Source organism: Schistocerca piceifrons, chromosome 4 (assembly GCF_021461385.2).
Source record: "Schistocerca piceifrons isolate TAMUIC-IGC-003096 chromosome 4, iqSchPice1.1, whole genome shotgun sequence".
Classification (NCBI taxonomy): domain Eukaryota; kingdom Metazoa; phylum Arthropoda; class Insecta; order Orthoptera; family Acrididae; genus Schistocerca; species Schistocerca piceifrons.
In genome coordinates, this window is record NC_060141.1 from 320,285,463 (window position 1) to 320,309,543 (window position 24,081).

The 24,081-nt window shown below is 44.0% G+C and overlaps 1 protein-coding gene across 6 annotated transcripts in view; it reads right to left on the bottom strand.

Annotated features, from left to right (window-relative positions):
- The window catches only part of LOC124795329 (protein NDRG3), a 547,589-nt gene that overhangs the window by 383,676 nt on the left and 139,832 nt on the right, over positions 1 to 24,081 (bottom strand). For 3 of the 6 annotated variants that reach the window (XM_047259307.1, XM_047259306.1, XM_047259308.1), the window contains exon 2: positions 2,379 to 2,607. The exons of the other annotated variants lie outside the window; for them this stretch is intronic. In XM_047259307.1, coding sequence (XP_047115263.1) covers positions 2,379 to 2,590 — 212 coding nt within the window. In that variant the 5' untranslated portion in view covers positions 2,591 to 2,607. The remainder of the gene's footprint in view (positions 1 to 2,378; positions 2,608 to 24,081) is intronic. 6 annotated transcript variants of the gene reach the window in all.

A 24,081-nucleotide genomic window follows, 5' to 3' on the forward strand; every position in this document is an offset into this window, starting at 1 on the left:
AGGGAGAGACTTATTTAAACCAAGTATCTTTCACACCAACATCTATTTAAAAATGGAGTAAAATTACAAGAGAAGTTGTAACATCAAATGAAAGGCTGACCACAATAATGTGAATTCTCTCATATGGAATGGACTATGAAGACCTGAAACAGTACGTAAATTCATCTGTAATACACAAGCATTTTATAGTGAACGTATCTTTGTCTATGGTAAATTAATAAATATCTGCCATTTAGTCTAATCTTGTCTTCATGATTCTTATGGGGGCTATATGCAGTTAGCTGAAGAATAGGTCTTGGATTTTTCACCTAATACTGATTGTTAAACTTTTTAATTAGACTTTCATGGGATAGTTAGTGTCTACATAAATAGCAAGAGTGTCACAAAAATTTTGAAAAACCTGAGTTGGCACTCTCCTGCGAGTCAAAGAAACCTGTCGTCATTCATGTGCACATTCAAAATTTGCTGTAATTGATATGTGGTGTATGTTTCATACAATTTAAAAATATTTTAAGATGGACACATGAGTGATACACAAGCATTCTCCTTTGTACACTGACAGGCAGGATACTGGAAAAATGAAATGCCTACCACTTGTCTTAGTTACAGTTTAGCTGATGGGAACATTCCCTTTCATACCTCTATGTATTGTCACACTCAGGTATTACAAGAGTTCACTTGCACGAACTGTATGTAATTGATGTAGTCATAGGATACTGAATTTTTTTTTCTTTTGTAATGTGCACGATTTTACATTTCTACATATTCTAAACAAGCTGTCAATTTTTGTATCACTTTCAAATCTTATCGAAATGAAAGTGGATACTTGCACAGCGTTTACTACTTCGTTATGCAGAGTGATCACAAAGCCTCTATGCCCAATATGACTCCCTGTTCTGCGCATATAGGCAGCACACCGCGCCTGGTACATGCGGCGCTCGGGGACTACAACACAGCTACAACACCAGAGGATGGGTTCATAACAGTCCAAAACCGGTCATGTGAGAATAAAGAAATTTACAACTGAAGAGGGATTTATGTAAATCAGCACCTTCAACAATAAGAAACAACATACACCATGGAGGAACATATTGTAATGAGCACATGGGCTCACTAATGATCCCACACAGAAAAATCAATGACAGATATTGAACATCATTTTACTGTTAAGTTTTACAGAAATCTTTCCAAGAAGAGCCAACAGTTTTACGGTGGGCGAAATAGCTTGTTGCATCTGGTTACATAAAAGACAAGCCTGGCTCACGATGACCACAAACACAACTGAAACATGTGTAGAGGCTGCAGTATCTATCAAATGTTCACCTAAAGTTCGTTTGTAAGAGGTAACAGGAATTGGAAGCTCCATATTGGACATTATAAAAAAAAACATATGAAGAATGATTTGAAGTTTAAGGCATTTAAACCTTTGTAGACGAAGTGAGTGATAACGTGCAAAAATGTTATCAGGATTGGGGGCGAATGCTCAATGTCTTTACAACCCTCACTTCCAGGGGGAAAGTGTTTTTCTCAGACAAGTGTGAAATTTATCAAAGTGCTTAAGCGAGAAATTTATTTCTGGAGTAAATAAAACACACTTATGAAGAGCTTGAACACAATCTACCACATGTCATGATCTATGCTGCAATGTCTGCAACTCATTTGGTAGGTTCTTATTTGACGGTACTGTGAGACACACTGCGGTACTGCACCACCTTAAGTGATTAGTTTATTTCACACCTGCAAGATCTGGGCCGATCGTTCGCAAATGGTTCCAGCAGGACAGAGCACCAGCCAAGTATGCTATAGCCATTGAGACTATCTCAATGACTGTTGGGACATGCATTTACTGTAATGACGCCAACAATGTTGAGGAGAATTTCCCATTGTATACGGAAGAAAATCGTACTCTTATTAAAACGATGGTGCACACACATACTCTCAGGAATAAACAATAGTCATACCATCTCAAATTTGTCCTCTGTCATGATCCCACATTGATACAATGCGACCTTCTATTAATATGTGGACATGCAAATGGGACTTTTTGATCACTCTGTAGACAATTGCATCATAACCGGAATGTCTGAGGTTACAAGTATTACCGTCATTAATTTACAGCATCAGCAAGAAGAGTTCCAACATGCTTCCCTAGGGCACACATAAAGTTCCTTCTGCTTCTATCACTGGTAACTAGTGGCGGAAGCAGTCGAGCCGACTAATTTAAACCGAACTATAGCTATTAAAGCAGCTGATGAGAATTATGGCAACGAGGAAGTTGACAAGGGTTTCGCGTGTGATGCCACAAACAGGAATACTTACTTGTACCGGAGGCGCGCGTTCTTGGCTTGTTAGTAGGAGAGAAAGAGAGTGTGGGTTACCTGGCGTGCTGCGCGGCGGCGTGCGGCTGCGGCTGGCCGTGCACCTGCGCGGACAGCAGCGGCTCGGAGCGGCGCGGGCCCGAACCCGCGCCCGCCAGGCTGAACGCCTTCTTCACAGACTCTAGCACGCTGAACCTGTTCTCGGCCACAGTCGTCGTCTTGTACACGTCGTCGGATAGCGACCTGTACGACGCCCCTAGCCCAGTCGGCATGTCGGCCAGCGGAGTCGCTGAGAGTGCCAAGTGGAGACGCGAGGTGAGGCGAGCCGTGCACAGCAGGCAAACAGAAACACGAGCCAGTTAGCCAGGCGGCGGCGTGCACGCGGCAAGCGGCGCTGCGAGTCTGGTGTGAACGGGAACAGGTCGCGGCGCTGCGGCCGCCAGGGACGGGAAGACGAGAGGGAACTGGTTGCGGGGGCGCCTCACCAATGCCCAAGGCGAGCGCCGCGTGATTCACTACGGCGGCTCAGGCGGGAGATGCCGTTTAAGGATGGGGGGGGGGGGGAATGGAGCCTACCTCTTACAGTGTCTTTAACAAGCCCCTTCCTCCCCACCACCCCTTCCGTCCATCACTTCGACCGAGGACCACAAAGTTCCACAGCTACACTGCTTTTATGGACGTGAAAACGTCTATTCGCCCATCTTTCGAACTTTCTTGTGTGACACAATACCTTCAGATTTGAGTCGCTAATAACTACCAGACTAATAATACATAACGAATGGCTGAGCTCTCAAAGGGTATATCATGTCTATATGCATTTGTCGCCCACTATTTGTTTCCCTATGACGTCACCGTACCAGCACAGGCGTGTTTTTGTTACGAATTACCTGTATGTACCGTTATTCTGCCATGCTGGCGACTCAGCTATTGAGGCGGACAAGAGACTGACAAATTACAGATTATATGAGAAAGAGTACCGCCGGCCGCGGTGGTCTAGCGGTTCTAGGCGCGCAGTCCGGAACCGCGCGACTGCTACGGTCGCAGGTTCGAATCCTGCCTCGGGCATGGATGTTTGTGCTGTCCTTAGGTTAGTTAGGTTTAAGTAGTTCTAAGTTCTAGGGGACTGATGACCACAGATGTTAAGTCCTATAGTCCTCAGAGCCATTTCAGCCAGAAAGAGTACCACCACAGGTAATAAATAACATCAGCTGAAGTCCCTCGACCGTGCAATAAGATGGACATCCATAAACTGACATTATAGATTAATACAAAACAGTTGTGAATTTATTCTGAGGTTTTCAAGGAAAATCTACGGCGCGGACCCCGAATTGCGCTCACAGATACTTTTTGGTTTTATACTATTCATCTTTCGTTTTCTCCTATCAAAATCAAGACGCAACAACAAAGTGCATCAGGATCTGGGAAGAGAGAAGCAGCAGCCGGACGAACGAGGCTTTGCCCGCAACTACGCGGGGTCGGTTGGTTGATTTAAGGGATGGCCTCATGTGCGTCCAGTCGCCATCCCGTTATCACCCCCCCCCCCCCCCTTCCAAACCCTCTCACCCTGCCGGGACGGAATATGTGTATCCGAACTGTCTGTGTATAGTGTATCCACGTGAAGGTGTGCGGACGTTTTCGAAATTTTTGGGAACTGTGTACGTGAGTGGTACTTGGGTACCAGCCCGGTATTCGCCTACTGGAATGTGGGAAACCGCCTGAAAACTACATACAAGTATGCCAGCACGCAGACCTTTGTCGTTGATCCGCCGGATGGTTCGATCCGGGGCCGGCGCACCTGCCCAAATACCGGAAGCGGCGACTCTCTGGCCGGGTGTTGAATTAACTGTGTGTTTAATAAACTTTTATTATTATTTCATTTAAAAAAATTGCTACTAATTCCGGGGTCCTAGCCCCCATTCGCAAGCAATCACACCTGCCATCGGCCAAGCCGTCAGGCTATTTCTTACAGGCCTAATACTCGTCGATATGGGCACCACTGCTGGCGCGACAGACATCTGATCTCTATTCCAATTCTCTCGAAATGTTTTGCAGCACTGCAGGCGTAATATTTCCGGTAGCTGCACAAATGTGATGAGGCAGATCTGGTAGATCACGAAGTGATGTCTGGTACACTTGCTTGCTTGACTTAGGCGGGCTCCGCTGGGAGGAACTGCGTGCTTGGCATGGTGGCCCGATATCAAAAACAAACATTTCTTGATTTTTTACGTGGGAATGTCTTCAGTTGTTCGCATTCCATGCTCACGCCGAATATTACGTTGTACCTGAGTAATGGACTTTAGCTCCGCGAGAGAAAGCACACAGAAGACCTTCTGTTATGCTCCACATGGCTACTGACCAGCGTTTACGTGAACGAAGCAGTTACGCGAATGCGCGCGCGGTGCCGCGAGCAAATGCAGAAAACTTTCTGAGCTACCATATTTGTAGAAACAAACTACCAATAATTATCTCAATTGCCCCTCAAGTTATTACATATATATAACCAGAACACTATGTATTTTGCAGAACATCAAGGAAGTATAAATGTCGTCTGGCTCTTATCTTTTCGAGTTGATGTCACTTCAGCGGCTTACATGTCAGTTTCGCTGCTTATTTGATCAAGAAGATCTTTATTTAGCCTCACAAGGCTAGATGTATTCCGTTCCACAATTTTTCACCACAGAAAAAAATACTGAGGTGGTTTTTGGTAGTCAAATCAGTGATCTCCCCGTCATAAGTCAGTAATGCCAATAACTAGACCACAGAAGCAACCATCAAGAAAATGCTTCTTATTTAACAAGACAGCTACATCATTAACAACAGATCGACAGAGGTATTACTGATCGCCACAACCCTTTAGCGACTAGTAGTAGATCTGCCGAAGTACAACATGACAGTCGCTTCATACTACCGAAGGTACAAATCGAAGGGAGGGCTCTTGGTGGTCGTGACACAACGGAACACGGCGGCTGCTCCACCCGGGTCGCCTGTTCACCTACATTCGCACCTCGACCTAGAAGCCCAGTCTCGCGCAAACACAATGCCTTCCCGACATGTCACCCCAACCCCAGCCCACAGCCGCTACACAGAAATGTGCGCTTGCTGCTGCACTATAACTGGCATCTGACGTTTTAATCTTCAAAGATACGACGTTGCACTATCTGCACCCAGAAGCAACAGCGCTTCAAGACGACAGAAAATCGCTTTAAAGACATTGTCTTGTACAAAAATCATGTACGGTATAAACTTCTGTAATGTCTCTAAAAGGTCATACCTCTATTTTTAATTAGGGCCAACGAAATTCTTTTAAAACACGTGATATTTTTCTTTCAGCGAAACATCTTCAAACTTATCTCACCATTTCTCCAAAACTGTTGACCTCACTGAAATACTTTCATTTCGTTGATTACCAGACTATCTCGTTCGCCAACATTTGTTTTCAAAGTTGCGAATCGCATTGCTTTTGCTTGTACAAGTTTCCAGCAACTGCTGCATGTTCCTCCCCCTCCCTGCCTCTCCCTCCCCCTCCCTGCCTCTCCCTCCCCCCCTCCCAACATAGCCTGCTTCTAACTCGTCACAGGTATTAATTTTAAAGCGTGTATCTCTTGCAAAAATCATGTAAAAATTCTGTAATTAACGTATGCTACTGATTTTTTATAGTGTCCCTAACCAAGTCAATGGCCAGGCTTCTGAGAACCGGCGAAGATAATGCTTTGCGCAGTGAAACTGACAACACAGTGGGAGCTCCCATTGGCGGTTTATATATTATATATTGGCGGAAGCAGACCAGCCCATTAGATGTCGAATTGCAGCTAGTTTAAATAGGACTGGGGGGGGGGGGGGGGGGGTCTATGTCGAAATCTGACTGCGGCAGGTGAGAGAAGCCTGTACCGTTAAGCAGAGGACATCGTGGTCAGGCCACATGACTCCAAAACTTCCCTTATATTCGTTTATTGTTATTGTTAACCCATGCTGACATTCCACAGATAGTATTTTATTCAAAATTAATATGTATTCGTCCTTCGAAACGCGTAAAATCTGCATCAGTGCTTCGCATTTAGTGGGTAGCCTCTGTTTAGGGCACGTATCAACGCAGTACAAACGTCGTACCCGAGCAGGGTGGGCAAAAACACAAACCATATTACCATACCTAATGCGAGATAGGTAAGTCATTGGCATTCAAATCAGCTCTGGATGGATAAATACAGGTCCTGTATGGTTTTTAAGGGAATCTTATGCAATTATTCCTGCAAAATAGTGGCAAGCTCAGGTATCGATGATGGAGGTGTGTAGCGATCACGCATTCTCTCCAAAGTTGACCAAAAAGGCTCAATAATACTGAGATCTGGCGAATGTTGGCCAGGAGAGATGGGACAGCTCACAGCTCATCCTCGTGCTCACAAAAGCAGTCATAGACCATGCGAGCCTTGTGAACGGGAATCCTGTCGCCTTGGAACACAGCATCACGTTTGGGGATCAAACACTGTACCCTGGGATGGAACTGATGAGCCAAAATGAGCATATTTAAACCTAGGCAATAATCTAACCTTACATAAAAACGATTGGGCCCATTTAATACCACGATATGTTCGCCCAAATCATCACCGAATTCCAGCCATATTTCACTCTTGGAACGTAAACTCGGCCATAAGTTGGAAACAAGACTCATCCGAGAAAATGACTTTCTTTCGTCGCTGCAGAGTTGAAGTTTTATGGCTTCGGCACCGTGTTTTCCTCTTACGGATAATTGCAACGTTTATGAGTGGTTTTGGAATTCTAGTTTGCCCAGCAATTCCCTGCTTATGGAGCTCTCTTCGTGTTGTATTGGTGCTGACAGGTTTCATACATTCAGTTATGCAGTAACTTTTGCAGCTGTCGTCCTCTCATTTCTCGTCACAAACCTCTTCAATGACCGCCCATCTTGATCGCCCGGCACCCACTTTCGTCAACGTTGTGACTTAGAGGACAATGTTTTCCAGCTTTCCTTGTATGCGGTGTAAATCTGCTTTTTTAAACACCGAACGCTTAGGATACCTTGGTTACGAGAGCACCACCAATTTGCTCACGTCCGAATTCACTTAGCACCGACATAATGCACTATATGCCACATAGAACAGCGTTCTGACGACTACTACACGTCCTACGTTTTGAGAACATTGCACTAGTGCCGTTCGTGGTCAATAACACCTGTGTTAATGTTCAAGCATGTATCTGTTGAGGTGCTGGCACGAAAAGCAGAAGCACGGCTCATATTCACGGAGGGAACCTTAAGGAAAAGTCATTCATGCAAGAACTAAGTGGCTTACAAAACACTAGTTCAACTGACTCTTGAGAATTGTTTATTATTCTAAACACTATGTTGAAATGATAGGGGGGAGGGGATATATATATATATATATATATATATATATATATAGAGAGAGAGAGAGAGAGAGAGAGAGAGAGATATAGAGAGAGAGAGATAGATAGAGAGAGAGATAGAGAGAGAGAAAAGGTATAACTAAGAGCCTTACAGAGATGCTCAGCGAAATCCGATGGCAGACGCAACAAGAGACGATCTGTATTACAGAGATTTACTACCGAAATTCTGGGACCGTGTACGTTCGGAGTCGAGCACCATGTTGCTTCCTCCCACATAGATCTCGCAAAATGACTACGACTAGACAAAGAAGTCACTTGGCGCTCATGATACGGAGGCCTATCGTCAGTCATTCTCCCCACGCGCCATCGGCGAATGAAACTAGGAAGGGGGGGGGGGGGGGGGGGAACAGTGTTCCCTGAAGTCCCCTCCACCAAATAGTGATGCGGCTTGCGTGGAATACATTTGATATTTCCTTTCCTTTTCGCATAGTTATGGTCATCTCTAATGATCTGAAACGAGAGGAAACACACCGTGTTGACGTCATTGGGTCCGTATTCGAGACGGGCGGTGGTAATTTCCTCTCCGGCCGTATTGTTATTGGTTTTTCATGGTTCCACTTCAAGGAAATGTGTGCGTGTTTTCTTTAACAGTGCTAAGACAGACTCTTCCAATATCTTTCGCCATATTTAACAATCCCGATGTCAACTCTTCCTTTCATAAGCCTTGAGTATTCATTAGAATTAGTAACAGTGGCATCTATTAGTTCCTATGTTTACGAGAGGATATTCGGCTGTTAAGTGAATTAGCCTTCTCTTTCCGCAGTAGTAAGAAAAGACTGGAAACATTGATCAAAACATAGTTCTAAAAGCCCTAGGAAGTTTCTAGTTACAAGCGCTACAACGCTAACTGCGAATTTAACGGAATGTTAAACGAGAAATGAATGGAAGACCTAAACAGCGGCTAAAAGACAGTAGGCTACACAGGGCTACTCGACGGAAACATGAAAAACATGAATACTGTTGATTTCTTCCTTATAAACAGAAACAAAAGCGTCTGCGAGGCTCTGAACCAAAGTTGGATGTATTTTACTGAAAATTTTATATTGACGAGAAACGAAAAGTCGAGTAATGTTTGCTGTCTTCTTCACGAAACCAAACGATAAACGTGTCAGTACAAACGATAATGGGCCGGCCGAGGTGGTCTAGCAGTTCTAGGCGCTCAGTCCGGAACCGCGGGACTGCTACGGTCGCAGGTTCGAATCCTGCCTCGGGCATGGATGTATGTGATGTCCTTAGGTTGGTTAGGTTTAAGTAGTTCTAAGTTCTAGGGGACTGATGACCACAGATGTTAAGTCCCATAGTGCTCCGAGCCATTTTTTGAACAAACGATAATGTGGGCAGTATGACGCGCAACGTCTACTAGAGGACCTTCAACTCTTAAGGCAAGCAATAGTAAACGTCTGTATGATATTAGCCACTAATATCCTGTTTACGATCATTTCCTTTCATTTGCATTATTTCTTCCGTCGGTAACAGTTCTGGGGGACAAGAGCCATTCGTTCAGAAATCAGGTTGTCTCTGTTAACTTGATACGTACTGGACGATCTAGATCCACTGTACCGAATCATCTGTTTCGTATTATGTATTCTTGGCGACTGCACTGCGACACCCGCATGCAAACCACGTTGCTAAAAAATTGTCGCCAATAGGTGTGATCTGTAAAATCTGCGCAGATGAAACAAAGATCGCTGGAAACCATAATCTGAGACGCGAAACGGACACGTATCAAAAAAGTTTCAAAGCTAAAAAGCTGATAAAAATTACAGGAGCGTTAACCTTAACGCTTGCAGGCGGTCAGTAAACCAATGTCAACAACGAAGTCTGCCCTGTACAATACACTGCTGAAATGTCTGCAATAGGGTCATCGAGAACTACTGTCTCCGGGATATACATATTTACTGGAAGAAATTTAAGAAAGGGAAAATCATCCATAAAGGATGTCTGATAACTTTTTGTCTATCTGAGACCCTTATCAATATTCATTAACAGAATAAGAGAGGTTTCTGAGGAGTTGACGATCTGTGACGAACATACAAGTTCAACAAATTCCAATGGGCGACGCGACCGTAAAGTTATATCACGTAATAGCTTACTCGAAACATTCGGAGAGCGGATATGCCAAAACAAGCCATAAAACATTACTTGCTCACACATTTCGGGTAAAGGCCCAGAAATTAAAAAACCGTAAATTTTGGCTTCGAGATAGAGAGTGTTCACAAATAGAAACGGGGGAGCAGCGGAAAATAATACTGGAATACACCGAAAATAATACTGGTATACGCCGCAGAGGCGTTTGCAGATTCTACAGGCTGTATCATAATTAATAGCGAAAGCTGACACGAATGAAATTAAACTAGAACAGAAGTAGAAATGTTCCAGCAAACACGGATCTGCAAGTGAGCATCTGCGAGGTAATTGCGAATATGTGCTTGCTTACCCGTATGAAATATCGTTCTAATTAGTATACATAAATTTGAAAGTAAGTTTATCGATGAAGTCCCCATATAATTAGGCCCAAATTATGATTTGGAAATGTGTTACATACGTAACGGGGCACAGGCAAATTTTTGTATTGATGTAAGAAGGCATCTCCTCTCCAGTGCCTTGAATGCCCAGGGGATGTCGACCAGTATCGAGAGGCATATGGTCATCACACCTCTCTTCTGTACGTTTTGCCAGCTTCCCAGACCGTGGAGCCACTATTTCTCCTTCTAGTAGTTTCGCAACTGGCATCACGAGGCTGACTGCAACCTGTACCAGTTTTCCCAACAACTAAAAATGCTTCGCAGTACCGGGTGTCGAACCCGGGACCTGCGAATGGCAGCCGTCTACGCTAATCAGGCGAATTAAAAATTAACGCGCCAATGTGGTCCAAGATGGATAGGTCGCGCTGAGCCCGTACCTTACCCTCCAAGAACACCTGACCTTAATGCTCTGGATTTTTCAGTATGGACTCGTGAAACGCGTAGCACTCCCATTGATAAGGTTTAGGAACCGGAGCTACGATTTGTACAGTCTTGTCAAGATTTACGGGATGGTCCTGCGATATTGTAAAGAAATTGCAGAGAAGAGCACAATATTGCATCCAAATGCGAGGACGAATCGTTGTATGAGGCATGTTCAGAAACTAAGTGTACTGTGACCATAACAGGCTGTGGTTTCTTGTTCGTTGTTGGTGGTAACGGCGGACCCCCTGACAAGAACGAGCATTGTGAGAACACGGTAATACGTAAACTCACGTTGTAGTGTCCAGTTGCGTGAAAGACGTCGGCAAGGAATCCAGCCGAGTGCGAGTCACGTGCTGTGATACGTTTCCTACTCGCGGAAGGGTAACACCAACAGAAATTATTTCGCGAATCAAAACGGTTTACGGAGTAAGTGTTACGAACAGTACGAGTTGTTTACGTGGTGTACGGATTTTACTGGAGGCAGAACAGATGACATAGCGAAAATAGGAGTAAAGGATCTTCCATTCTGACTGATGAGTTGGTGCAAACCGCAACTGATCCTTGTCCAGCTGCAACACTCAAGTGTCACAAGAGATCAGTTCTTTGCGTGTTCCCGTACCGTACTTTTGGGGGGGGCTGTCTTCTAGTATGTCAAAGAAACTGTTCGTGAAGACCGCCGATTGACAGTGGATGAAATTTCTGCTATGTTTTGGAAAACTCTACAGAACTCCATTACACGAGACATTCACAGAAAAGCTGGGATATCGTAAACTGTGCGCATGATAGGTCCAAAAAAAGCTGATAGCGCAGAACACGAAAATTCGGGTCAATAGCGCCCGCGAGTTTCTTCAACAACTTGAATTATAAGGTGAGGATTTTCTTAGCTCTATTGTGACTGGAGATGAAACGTGCGTAGCTCATTACACACCTGAGACGAACAGAAAGAAAATACATGGTGGCGTGACACCAATTCTCCATCGGCAAAAAATTCATAACCACAATTTCGGGCAAAAAAAAAAAAATCATGGCCTCAGTGTTTTGGGGCGGAAAAAGAATCATTTTGATCGAATTTCTGCCTCAAATGGAGACCATCAATGCACAACGATATTGTGAAACCCTAGAAACGACCCCAACGGAGCACTGAGAATTGAAGGAAAGAATTCAAAAGAAGCATTCAGAACAAAAGGAGGGGAATGCCGACGAGAGGAGCGCTTGTTGCACGACAAACCCGTTCTCACACAGCCTTTTCCACCAAGGCGCTCTTGGACTTATTTGGTTGTTTGATTTTTGAACCATCCCAATATTCCCCTGACTTTGCGCCTTCAGATTATCATCTTTTCACCTCCCTGAAGGCACACACGAATGGAATTAAATTTTCAACCGACAAGCAGGTGCACAAAGAGGTGACGAAGTAGGATAAGGAAGCGAGTGAGATCTTCGAGGAGGACATAAAGAAGCTTGTGCCACGGCTCACCACATGCACTGAACGGGATGGCGAGTAAATGGAAAATATTCAACAAGTGTATCGATAATATCCTGTAAAATTTTTTCAACTATACTTTTTCTAAAAATATATAAAAATCTCTCACAATTACAATGCCTCGTATAACGTCTTTTAATAGTCTGAGTATACAGTAAATTGTTACGTGTAAAGTGCTGAAGGTAGGCCAAGGGTGAAATTTGAGCTCAATGGAAAGTTTTTGGTTCTATTATTGTATGCTTTAAATTATTACGCACCCTATACGTAGATGAGATTGTTGTTGGATCCAGTCTATTGCACACTGGGTGTGTGGAGGCGGCAGCAGTCCCGCTTATGGAATAGGTTAGGGCGTGTGCGCTGTCACGTATTGCTCCCCTACGAGGAAACGCTGCCAAAAGCGTCGCCAGGCTTTCTCTAAACAACTGGGCGCCCCTACGTCGCCCTACAAAGAACGAGGTCGGACTTCGAGACGGCATTAGGCGCCCCGTGCGGAGCCCCCGCAGTGCTTAGCATCCCGATGTTAATGGCCGGCCCGTTGCAAACCACACACCTTCTAACTACCCCTGCACCGTTGCTTAGCCACACTCTTACTATGCTGTTACTGTAAAGCACTGTACACCTCGGAAGCATTACTCTGTGTTTCAACACGTAAGCTCTCCCGACAAAATACACTATTGAAAATAAGTGGAAGAACCTGACTTTGTCTGCCATACTCCGTTGGGCAACAATTGAGGCCTGGGTACGTTGCGAAATTATACTTTTATCCTCACAACTTAAATACTTGACAAAACATCAGAAATCCTCGATAGTTTGCATAAAAAGAACTGAAACGTCCGACAGATGTTGAAAACGAGGTGGAAAAAAAAATCATTAATACCGTCAATCTGGATGTTTTTCATTGCACTTCGAGAGCTACGATCAGGCGTAATCCCTCCGTGAGCGTTTGACACTGCCTGACACCTATGTGGCATACTCCGTGTAAGTCTATGGAGGTCGCCCTGTGGTTATAATCTGCCAAGCATGTCCCACAAATGCACAATGGGGCTTAGGTCGCGAGTCACCGCCGGCCATTCCATTACTTTAACGTCCAGGTTTCGCAAGACATCCCTGCTGACGGCCTCCACATGGGCCCTGGCATTAGAACGATTTCAGGGCCACCGCCGTATGCAGCAGCCAGCACATGTTCCAACAGGATCAGCTCTATGTACTGCCTGACGACAGAGCGACCATGGACAACGACAAGATCCGTTGGGCTGTCAACACTGAAGTCTCCCCGAAACATCACAGAGCCTTGGAAATCTGTCGGTTTCCTGGCCAACATTTGCCAGACACCGCTCACCACGGGTCTTCCCATACGAACACAGCCATCACCTTGCTTTAGAAGATATCTGGACTCATCTGCGCCAGTGATGAAGTTGCCAGTTGACATGGGAACGGCAGAAATGAAGGCGAGCTGCAAGATGTCACGTCAAGCGGGTTACTCCCACGGGACGTCTGGGTGGTAAGATCCTTTCTTACAACCTTTTCATTACAGTCTGATCGGACTGTAACGGCTCCAGTGGCCCTTCTGAAATCGTTTTGCACTGCTCTGGCAATATCCTAAATCGCAACGCAGAGATGGCCAATTATCAGCCTCCACATGAGGTTTTAACGCGTCGGCGACCTCGTCCAACTTGCCTTGTCTAATGACCTGTCTCGCTGTAGCGTGTCCACAACCTATGAACGACACACGGAGAGGCATTAACATCTGCAGCAACACGACTGCAAGTCCGTCCTTTTTTTATCAGACAGACCGCCCCTGAATCTTGCACTGCATTCAGCCTTCCAATTGCATGTGCTTGATTAAACACAACGTCCACAAGTAGCTCAAAAATGGCTCTGAGCACTATGGGACTCAACTGCTGAGGTCATTAGTCCCCTAGAACTTAGAACTAGTTAAACCTAACTAACCTAAGGACATCACAAACATCCATGCCCGAGGCAAGATTCGAACCTGCGACCGTAGCGGTCTTGCGGTTCCAGACTGCAGCGCCTTTAACCGCACGGCCACTTCGGCCGGCCCACAAGTAGCGACTGCCATCTGTGTACCTCCCTACAAAACCCTGGGACACCAGTGCTCACTTCCTTCTGAGGTCTCACCTGACACAGTAATGCATAACACAACCAATAGCTAACGAACAATGTTAACTGTTCCCTACATTCAAAGCGAAGGTCTCAAGCCGTGCAATAAGGCCACAGGTATCGTCTATATGAAAAATATTTATCATACCGGAAATGTGGCTCCGGAAAAAAGAAAGGTATGGGAACAAGCACAAACCGATCTACTCTTGCGACGCCCTGACGCTTGAGTGTTGCAGTTAAACAGGGATCAACGCCACCTCGCCCACAGACAGCTCGGCTTGCGCGCCGCCGAGGCCAGCCGCAGCAGCTTTCGCCTGCGGGCGACTCAATCAGCCGCCCGCTCCTCCGCAGACCGTAACGATGACTAACGCCGGTGCGGCGTCGCGTTTCCTAGAAAGCCGACGCCCACTTCTCCTTACCCAATACCGGCACCCGGATTAATAACAGATTTGCTCAACGGGACTCGCATCGGTCCTTGATACACTTCAGAACCGCGTGACGCGAAAGTTGCAAACCCGGACACAAATTCGGAGAAGAGGAAATCACTAACTAACCACTGGATCTACATCTACATAACGTACTCCGCATTCCATTCACGTACTCAGCGAAGGAAAAATAACTGTTTATTTGCCTCTGTCTGTGCCCTAATTTCTCTTATTCTCATGATCACTACGCGAAACAGACGACTGTGGCAGCATAATGGACGCACAGTCTTTTTCGAATACTGGTCACCTGATCGTATGGCATTGATGGCCGGGAGTCCGCACCTGGGGAAGTTCAACTGGAAAGGTGCAAGTCGTTTCAGTTTGCGCCACATCGGGCGACTTGTGTGTCGATGATGATGATGATGAAGAAATGATGAGGACAACACAACACCCAGTCCCTCAGCGGAGAAAATATCCGACCCGAGCGGGAATCGAACCCGAGCCCACTGCGTGGCAGTCAGATGCGCTGACTACTCAGCTAAGGACGCGGACACAGGAGCTCCAAATTTATCCCGACATCTACAACGCCCTATCGGAGACTGATATTATTCTTAGCGTATAAGCAATGTCAGCTCAGTAACTGTGGTGGTCACTTGAGGTCAAAACCGTAAACTATAATATGACTTCGATCAGTTAGTTCTGAGCAGACAGTGATAAGTAGCGGGCGTGTGATCGTAGTGTGCCTACGTAGTTATGTCATGTCGCAATGGAGTATCGAACTGAGTATCTCTAAATCAAGTGTTGAAGACATTCTCCGGAACATTTGGAAAAAGAAAAACGTGTGTGTACATCTTCACTCCCGAACAAAACGACCCCTGGAGCCCTGTGGCGACTTAATTGTAAAGAAAATCGCGGAAAGTTCTTTTCTGCAAAAATCAGTCACGGGTGACGGGACGTGTGTTTACTAATATGAACCATCTAAGTTTCTTACATGGCACGGAAGGAGAATGTGCAGAATGGGTATCTGCCGAATAGCAGAAGAGTATCCGCCTAAATGTGAGTGGAAGATAAGCCTTGGACATGCACGAACTCACCATTTGACAACAACCTGACCGGCTGGAGTTGAATTGCAAGAATAGCACAGTTTTAATGAGTGCATGTAGTATCGTGCATCGAAAGTGACAATGTGTAATGATGATACCATTCAACAAACCTTTAGTATATTTAGCGTCATGATGTACTTTTGTCAAGTACAACGAGTGATACAGACCGTGATTCTACGTCTCGTCATGCAAGTCATCCTAGAAACCTCTGCGAACAGCAACTCCAATGGAAAATGAACGTGGCCAAGTAGAAGAGAAATACAGGTAAAGAATACGTAAGTGTGATAACAAAATGCCAAAGAACTAGGGCCTGCATGTCGGTATGGTTGTTTTGAGAAACTGGGTCAAGATAAAATGGATGAAATATTTCAAACACTTTCGGACGTAGGGATTGCTACATGCAGAATAGTTATTTAAATAAACTAATTACACGTGTGGATGTAAAAATATCGCTTGTAAAAGACAGCTCTTCTCGTAGATTACGCACAGTAGATTATGAAGTGATTCTTGGAAATAATAATTACAACGCCTGCGCAGTTGCTTTTGGCGACGCACAAGGTATGAGTGAAAATCGACTGCGTACTGCTCGTGACAATGTTACAGGAACTGTAACCACTGACGTATATCATCGTGTGAATCAGGAAAAGACATTAAGAATACCTGATTCAAACAGAGACAAAGTAAAGGCACATATTAACAGTTTCCCTGCCTTACCCAGCCACTACAGTTGAGCTTTAAGTCCACAGGAGAAACTTAACCTCTGATTTAAATATTTCCAATATGTACGAGGCTTACTGTGACTATTGTTGAAAACCATGCTGATGATAGTCTAGTCATTTTACCGTCACATCTTTGACACAGAATTTAATCTTGGATTTACTACTCCTGTGGCTACTGTGACAAAACAAAGCGACAACTGGAGACACTGAGACAAGACATCGATTCCCAACAAACAACAGAATTAAGACCGGAAGAGTTTGCATGAATGCAGGGCTATGACGACGCAAACACTGTTCAAACAAATGGCTGATAAAGATCTAGCAGTTGCTGCTCTTGCCCTAGACATGCAACCCCACACTCAAATTGTGGAATCCAATTTTACAAGAGGAAATTATGCCCTTATATTTGGTATCCACAGTATACAGGACAGAACAGTTTCAATGTAATTTTGCAATGAAAGTACTGGGAAAGGAGGCTCTGCTGAAACTGCAAGTTGCCTCATGCACCACACTGAAAGTAAAATATCACCAGAAGTAAAGACATTTTGTATTTTCAGCGATAACTGTAATGGCGAGAACAAAAGCATGAACATGATTGTGACATGTTTCAGATACATCCATGCATACCGCTTCTCAACAACTGAACATGTCTTCATAGTTCCTGGCCACTCTTATCTTGGTTTTGGGAATACAGAATTGTATTTTAGGAGAAGTATTTGCCGGGATTCAGTATGGCCAACAAACAATAATTTGCAGAGTGCAGAATTATTTTGATGTGATTATGGTAACGAGAGACCATTTAAAAGATGGAGGAATTTCGCAACAGCACATAACGAAGCGGCAAGTTCCGGGAACCAAGTTTTCATAGAGAAGAGTTTTTGTTTTCTCCAACAATAACAAAATGGGATTTGGCATTAACCGTACATACAGGCGAGAACCTTACCAAGTTCAACTGCAAAAAGGACGTTTGAAGAGCTACGATCATAATTTCAATCTTTCTACAGTTAGCCTACCGAATAAGTACACTAAACTTGTCGTTATTTCACCAGACAAACTTGCAGAGCCGGCCGCGGTGGCCGTGCGGTTCTGGCGCTGCAGTCCGGAACCGCGGGACTGCTACGGTCGCAGGTTCGAATCCTGCCTCGGGCATGGGTGTGTGTGATGTCCTTAGGTTGGTTGGGTTTAAGTAGTTCTAAGTTCTAAGGGACTTATGACCTAAGATGTTGAGTCCCATAGTGCTCAGAGCCATTTGAACCAAACTTGCAGATCTTCGCTCACTTCATCATGCATAGTTCACAAGTACATTTACTGATCAAGAAAACACATCACACACCAGAGGGAGAAGAATAGGCAGCAGTGGATGAGGACACTGAGTTAACTGACATACTCATAGTTCCTCACAGCACAACCCAACCTGGACCAGTACTTAGTCGTCTTTGGTGCACTACACTTAAATATGGTTACGAATTTCTTCACATTCATTGGTTTATTCATTATGTTTTATTGCGTGTCCTTTAATACCAGTACTAGTCATTAATTTTAGATCATTTCTTGCAAAATGTTAACGTCGCAGGAAAAGCGTTTCGGCTATCACACGCAAGAATGCACCTTTAGGCAAGTAACAATGATGATGATATTAGTATTATGCAACCTGCAATATCTGTCAAAAAACATTTTACAATCTTACTTTATAAGTTCACATCTGAAAACTTCTTAATGTCTTTGTCTATTCTGTTAATAAAGTGCAGTAAACCTTTGATCGCATTGTTCTCCAAAACTAGCTTTTGGCGCATCCGCCCTTTAGTGAAATGTTAATCGCATTTCTCTCAGAACTAGCTGTAGGTGCGTACGCTTGTGCTGTTCTAAGGGCAGACAACTTTGTAGGTGGGGCAACCACAGCTTGGGTATTAATAACCGCTTCATCTGTATGCAGTCCTATATTATTGGATCACTACACTACCGGTTTCGTGGCACTAAAAGCCACATCTTTAGGTGAATATCTGTATACCAAAAATCCAGAAGGAAAAACAACCCTGAGACATACAATGCTATTGTAAATTATTTTAATATTCTATTTTTTGAAAAATATAAAAAAATTACATGAGACCATCAAAATGTTAGTACTCACATGACAAACATTAGAGCGGTAGAGCTCGGAATCTTTCTACCCAACATTCGTTGTCCGTCAAAACAAAACAACGCTAACAGACGGTATGTTCTAGAATAAAAAGAGTTAGATTCCTATATAGTGGATGGGTCCTACACAATTCGTACCATAAGGTTCTATTGGTAAGAAGCAAATAAATGGAAACTATTAAGATCTAATTTTGGGCTAGAGTGAAAAACCATGAAGTGCCACGAAACCGGTAGTGAACCAATAATATAGGACTACATACAGCTGAAGCGGTTATTAATACCCAAGATAAACTGAATGTGTTCGGAGAGCTGTAGTGCGGGCTACATACACCGCAAGAGCTGAAACATCGTAAGTATGTTCATTAATCATAATGGTTCCACCTTCTGCCACAAAGTGAAAATATGGCGTAGTAAGCAGTCAGAAGGTGAATTGTTTCCTATTTTGATATCAATATGTTACTTTTCGCTTTGTGACGCGTGTTGTTTTCTTTTGTGAAGTGATTGTTTGTCTAAAGGTTTAAGAAGGTCAAGCTTTCCGTGCAAAACACAATGGCTATTGAGAAGAAAGACTGTGCTCTGCTGGTAAAGTTGTTTTTTCAGAATGGCTGCAATAGTAGCGCTGCATTGTGAGAATATCGCTGACAGAAACGGCTGTGAAAAGGCCTCATGTCAATAAATGCTCAAAAATATGATAAAGAAATTTGAAGGAACAAGTGAATTAGGTATTCAGCAAGGAGAGGGAGGAGGCCCATTTACTTGGTAGTAGTTGAAGTTGCTGCAGCTATAAAAGCAAATGTCTCAAATTCTACAGTCAGTGCTCGAGCTAAGTCACAGAAATTCTCTTCACCCTGATCAACAGTTCAAGAGATTTTGCGGCGTATTTTACATTGGTATCGCTAAGATTCAAAGTGCACCGCAAATAAAGCCTCAAGACAAGCTATAAAGAAGTGACTTTTTTGGCACGCATGGAAATCTATGGCATGTAGCGCACTCTTTGGATGGACGAAGCGCATGTTATTCTGCACAGAACGATCGCATATACGGTTCTACTCCTCCACATGTTGTGCAGGAACACCCACTGCACTCAGCTTATGTGACTGAGATGTGGTTTCACAAGCTCCTCCGTTCTCGGTTCGTTTTTCTTCGAGGACATGACACCTCGCAGGCCTGTTAGGCGTAGCTATAGTGACATCTAGACATCCTTGTGCATCACGATTTTACCTTTGAAAGAACGCAACTGTGTTCACAATACTGTTTTCACGCAAGATGGGGCAACACAGCATGTCGGGTTAAGGTGAACGATTTGCTTCGAGAAACCTTCAGTAATGACCACATCATCTCTAGCCAATTTTAAGATATGGGGCCTTCCAGATCAGCCAACCTAAATCATGTGACTTCTGGTTGTGGAGATATCATAAAGACCTTGCCTATTAGGGACGTACTCGGGCTCTTCCTGATCCGAAACACAGCATACAATGAAATACCGCTCTGATTACACCGGATATGCTGCAAGCAACTGTCAACCATGCCGTGTTCGAGATGCAACATGTTGCTGAGTCAGGAGACCATGCTGAACACATGTTGTAACTTGTTGGCCGTATCCTAATACGCGTGCCAGGACCACCGTTATTTGTTTCATCGTTCCTCCCTTTTCCCTGCACCGACACCACATTCTGACTGCTTACAGAAGTAACTGCAGCAGAAAATTGAACTATTATTCCCTTCAACACACTCTGCAAATACCCCGACTAACGAATAATGTTTCACCGTCTTGTGTTGTACACACTGCAGCACTCTGAACACAGTCAGTTTATTTATAACCACCTGGTAAAACACGTGGAGCATTAAAATCATTGTCTAAAATTCTCTTTTTTATTAATCCAGTCTCGAATCTTTTGGACTGACATCTTTCGTCCAAGAAGTACCATATGAGCTCGTCGAGCATTTCAGTTTCACTTTCATCTTGGTTATACCATTTTGTTACGACCCTAGTAGCCCCTCTCTCAATTTGTCCCATCACGCCTACTTGATAAGGACGCCTAATGCTGGAACAATACTGTAATACTGTCGACGCTACAGTCCTGTGTGCGATTTCTTTTAGAGACATACAGCACCTTCCCAGATTCCTTCCAGTAATCTATATCTCCGATTCAACTTTCCTCGTACTAACTTGATGTAATAGTCCCATTTCATATAATTTCTTAGTATTACCCCTAACTACTTATACGACGTACTGTGACACGGTCAAGATGTTCACCAATAAGCTTGTAATCAGATACTGTCCCACTCTCTCTTTGTTATAGGCATTAACATACATTTATCCATATTTAAAGAGAGTGGCCACGTGGAAATTTTGTCAATGTTTTTTGTAATCCCTTACGATAATTCAAATGCCGTGATCTCCTGTACCGAACAGCATAGTGGGCAAATAATATGTCTGATAAATGTAAGAAGTAATTTTTGATAATAGGTACGACAACAACAAATTTATTAAAAGAAAATATTATTCTCCAGCCTGGCTGTTACACATGCGTGTCATGCATATTATGCGATCAGCTGATTTCGGCGCGGTGACATCTTCAAACGCTATCGCTATCACCGTAATTTTATATTGTCGTCCTGTGTGGGTCTACGCAAATATGCACCCGTGTCATTTTAATAAGTAACCGATGTCGTAGTAGACATGAATAAGAACTGCGTTCCATATTCATCAGCTGCCACTTCGGCAGTGATGTTACTTCAAATCGTTGACGAGTGTGGTATGTTGTTCTCGCTCGCGTTTACTACACCAGCAGTTAGGTACGAGCGCGTGCTCAAAGTAATGCCTACAAATCTATTTGCAAGCTCGTGACGCTTTACGAATAGAACAAACGCTAGTAACATTCTACATTCGTGTTCATAAAACTAACGAGAATGCAGCCCTGTGACGTCGTCTACAATCGCCGATATTTCGACAGACGCGAATCAAGTCATTTGCAAGGCAAAACTGCAGCAACTAAGCGGTATGCAAGTGAATTTAAACCACAGTTTACAATGCAACTGCGGAAAGGTAACACACACACACACACACACACACACACACACACAGAGACACAGAGAGAGAGAGAGAGAGAGAGAGAGAGAGAGAGAGAGAGAGAGAGTAAACATTAGCGCCACCACACAAAGATGAGCGACGTTAGGAGTTATCGACAGTGAAAGAATTTCGCACATACTTCCAGCTACTGGGATAGTGTTATTAAGCAAGCAGTTAAAATTAAATTAGCAAGTAACCTTATAAATAGAGATGGATGTTTTCGCTTGAATTCTACGTGGAATTCTGCTCGCTCCCTTGTCACAGTTATTACATCATCACTTGTTGGTTATTAATTTTCGCTATCCGTACCACGTGACGTCTGTCACCTTTAGTTGTATGGCGGCGCTGATTTTGTGTGTGTGGTGTGTGTGTGTGTGTGTGTGTGTGTGTGTGATCGGTCCGTAGTTTCACTGCAAACCGCTGTAGAAGTATTAATTTCATTTGCACATGGCTTACTTGCTGCAGTTTTCCTTGAAAATGACAGGGTGTGCACCTGTCGAAATATCGGCGATTGTCGACGACGTCATGTCCCCCTGCGGCGTTCCCGTAAGTTATTCGATCACTGTATACGCCGGGAAAAACTCATGCCTCACACACTACACCTTTATTCTTCAATTGCTGTCCTCTATCGCTAGGGAGCTTAGAATTGCAGCATGCAACAAACATGGCGATGTTTAACGTAGCTATGTCGGTACACGAGAAACAGAGTGCTGTAATCGAGTTTCGAATACGGAGAGTTAGTCCACACATGGAGTACCGTCGTCAGCTTGACAATGGCAGATCACGCACGAGAGGTGCGACATCTGCAATAAACCAACGCCTTGGGTTCACTGTCACCCACCACTCTCCATACATTCCCGACTTGGCCCTAATCGATTTTCGTATACTTCGAAAACCTAAAGAACACCTTTGAGGACTTCATTTTGATAGTAACGAAGCAATGCGAGTAGAGGTGAGGTTGTGGCTTCGTCAACAAAGTCAAACATTCTACAGTGACGGTATCGACAAATTGGTCTCTCGTTGGAACGAATTCGTTCTTCGCCAGAGTGAATATGTTGATAAATATGTAGATATGAAGAACAAATATATAGAATGTTAATAAAGTTCGTTTTATTTAGAAAGCTTTAAGAGTTTTCACATCGAAACATGACTTTTCAGCAAGCTTTCGTATTAAAAATGGCACGCGCTTTTGTATACACCACACAGTGTAACTTCGTAAAATCACAACGATAGCAGTAGCATTTGAAAATGGCATAGCGCCGAATCATCTGATCCTGCAGTATAAAAGATTGATCCGTGTAACAGATAAGGTGAAAAATTCAACTGTCTTAAAATAGTTATGTATATTAAGAACATTACAAGACGCAGTACGCTTTTATTATGCCTCTCCGTTGAACGTTTGCCGAGCAGTATAAAATACTAGGTTCTAGCTAGGATTGACTGTTCGTGCTTTTTCTGAATCTCTTCAAGTGAATGCTAAGACTAATGTCATCTGATTCCCTACACATTTCATGGCGAACTGAGGTAGTGCCCCCATTTCTAATTACCTCGACAGAACCTTAAATTTTAACTTTCCTTCCTGGAAAAAAAAAATAGACAACGGTAATGTGTACCTCGCAGACTGACTCCACCCAGGCACCCTGTGCAACTCTCGATTCGACGTTCTGCATTTCTCACGGAACGTAGTAGGAACACCAGCTGTGCAGATTAGCCTTCTGTACAACTATTCTCACATTGTGGTGGTGAGACGCAAATTTTTTATACTGCGAGTGATTGCTCACTAACGGGCGGTCGGTTTCAGATATGTGCTCTTCTGTTCGTAATGTTTGCCGCATTTGATAGGCTACCATAGTAATTTACCAGAGCATTCGTAGGCGTTGCTGTCATGTGCGGGCCACTTTAATATAAAGGGTATCGAAACATGCAGAGACGGCGGGTGTGTGTGTCGTGGACTACGCTCAGGTGAGCTGATATATCGCAAGTGTCGAGCAGAGTATCGGTGGTACGCATGAATCACTGTCTCTGCCAGTGAGGGAGGGCAAAAGCACTTAACCTGGGAGCCACCGTTCCTTTGTTGTGTCGCTTGCTGCTGCTGGAGTTAACAGTACTCTTAGTCCCCCAAGGACCTTCTGGATTGTGAGCAGCGCCTTTGTTCACTTTCGACACGGCCGTGTACCAATGGCCGCGATTTTCTAACGTCAATGCCTGGAAAGTACATGAAAACCGCAACTATTCAAAAGCGGTGTTAGAGACCATAGAGGTCTTTGATTCAAATCTAAAATTTGAACCACGTTATGCTCATAATCGTGAGCTTAAATGTCTGGTATACACTACTTGACG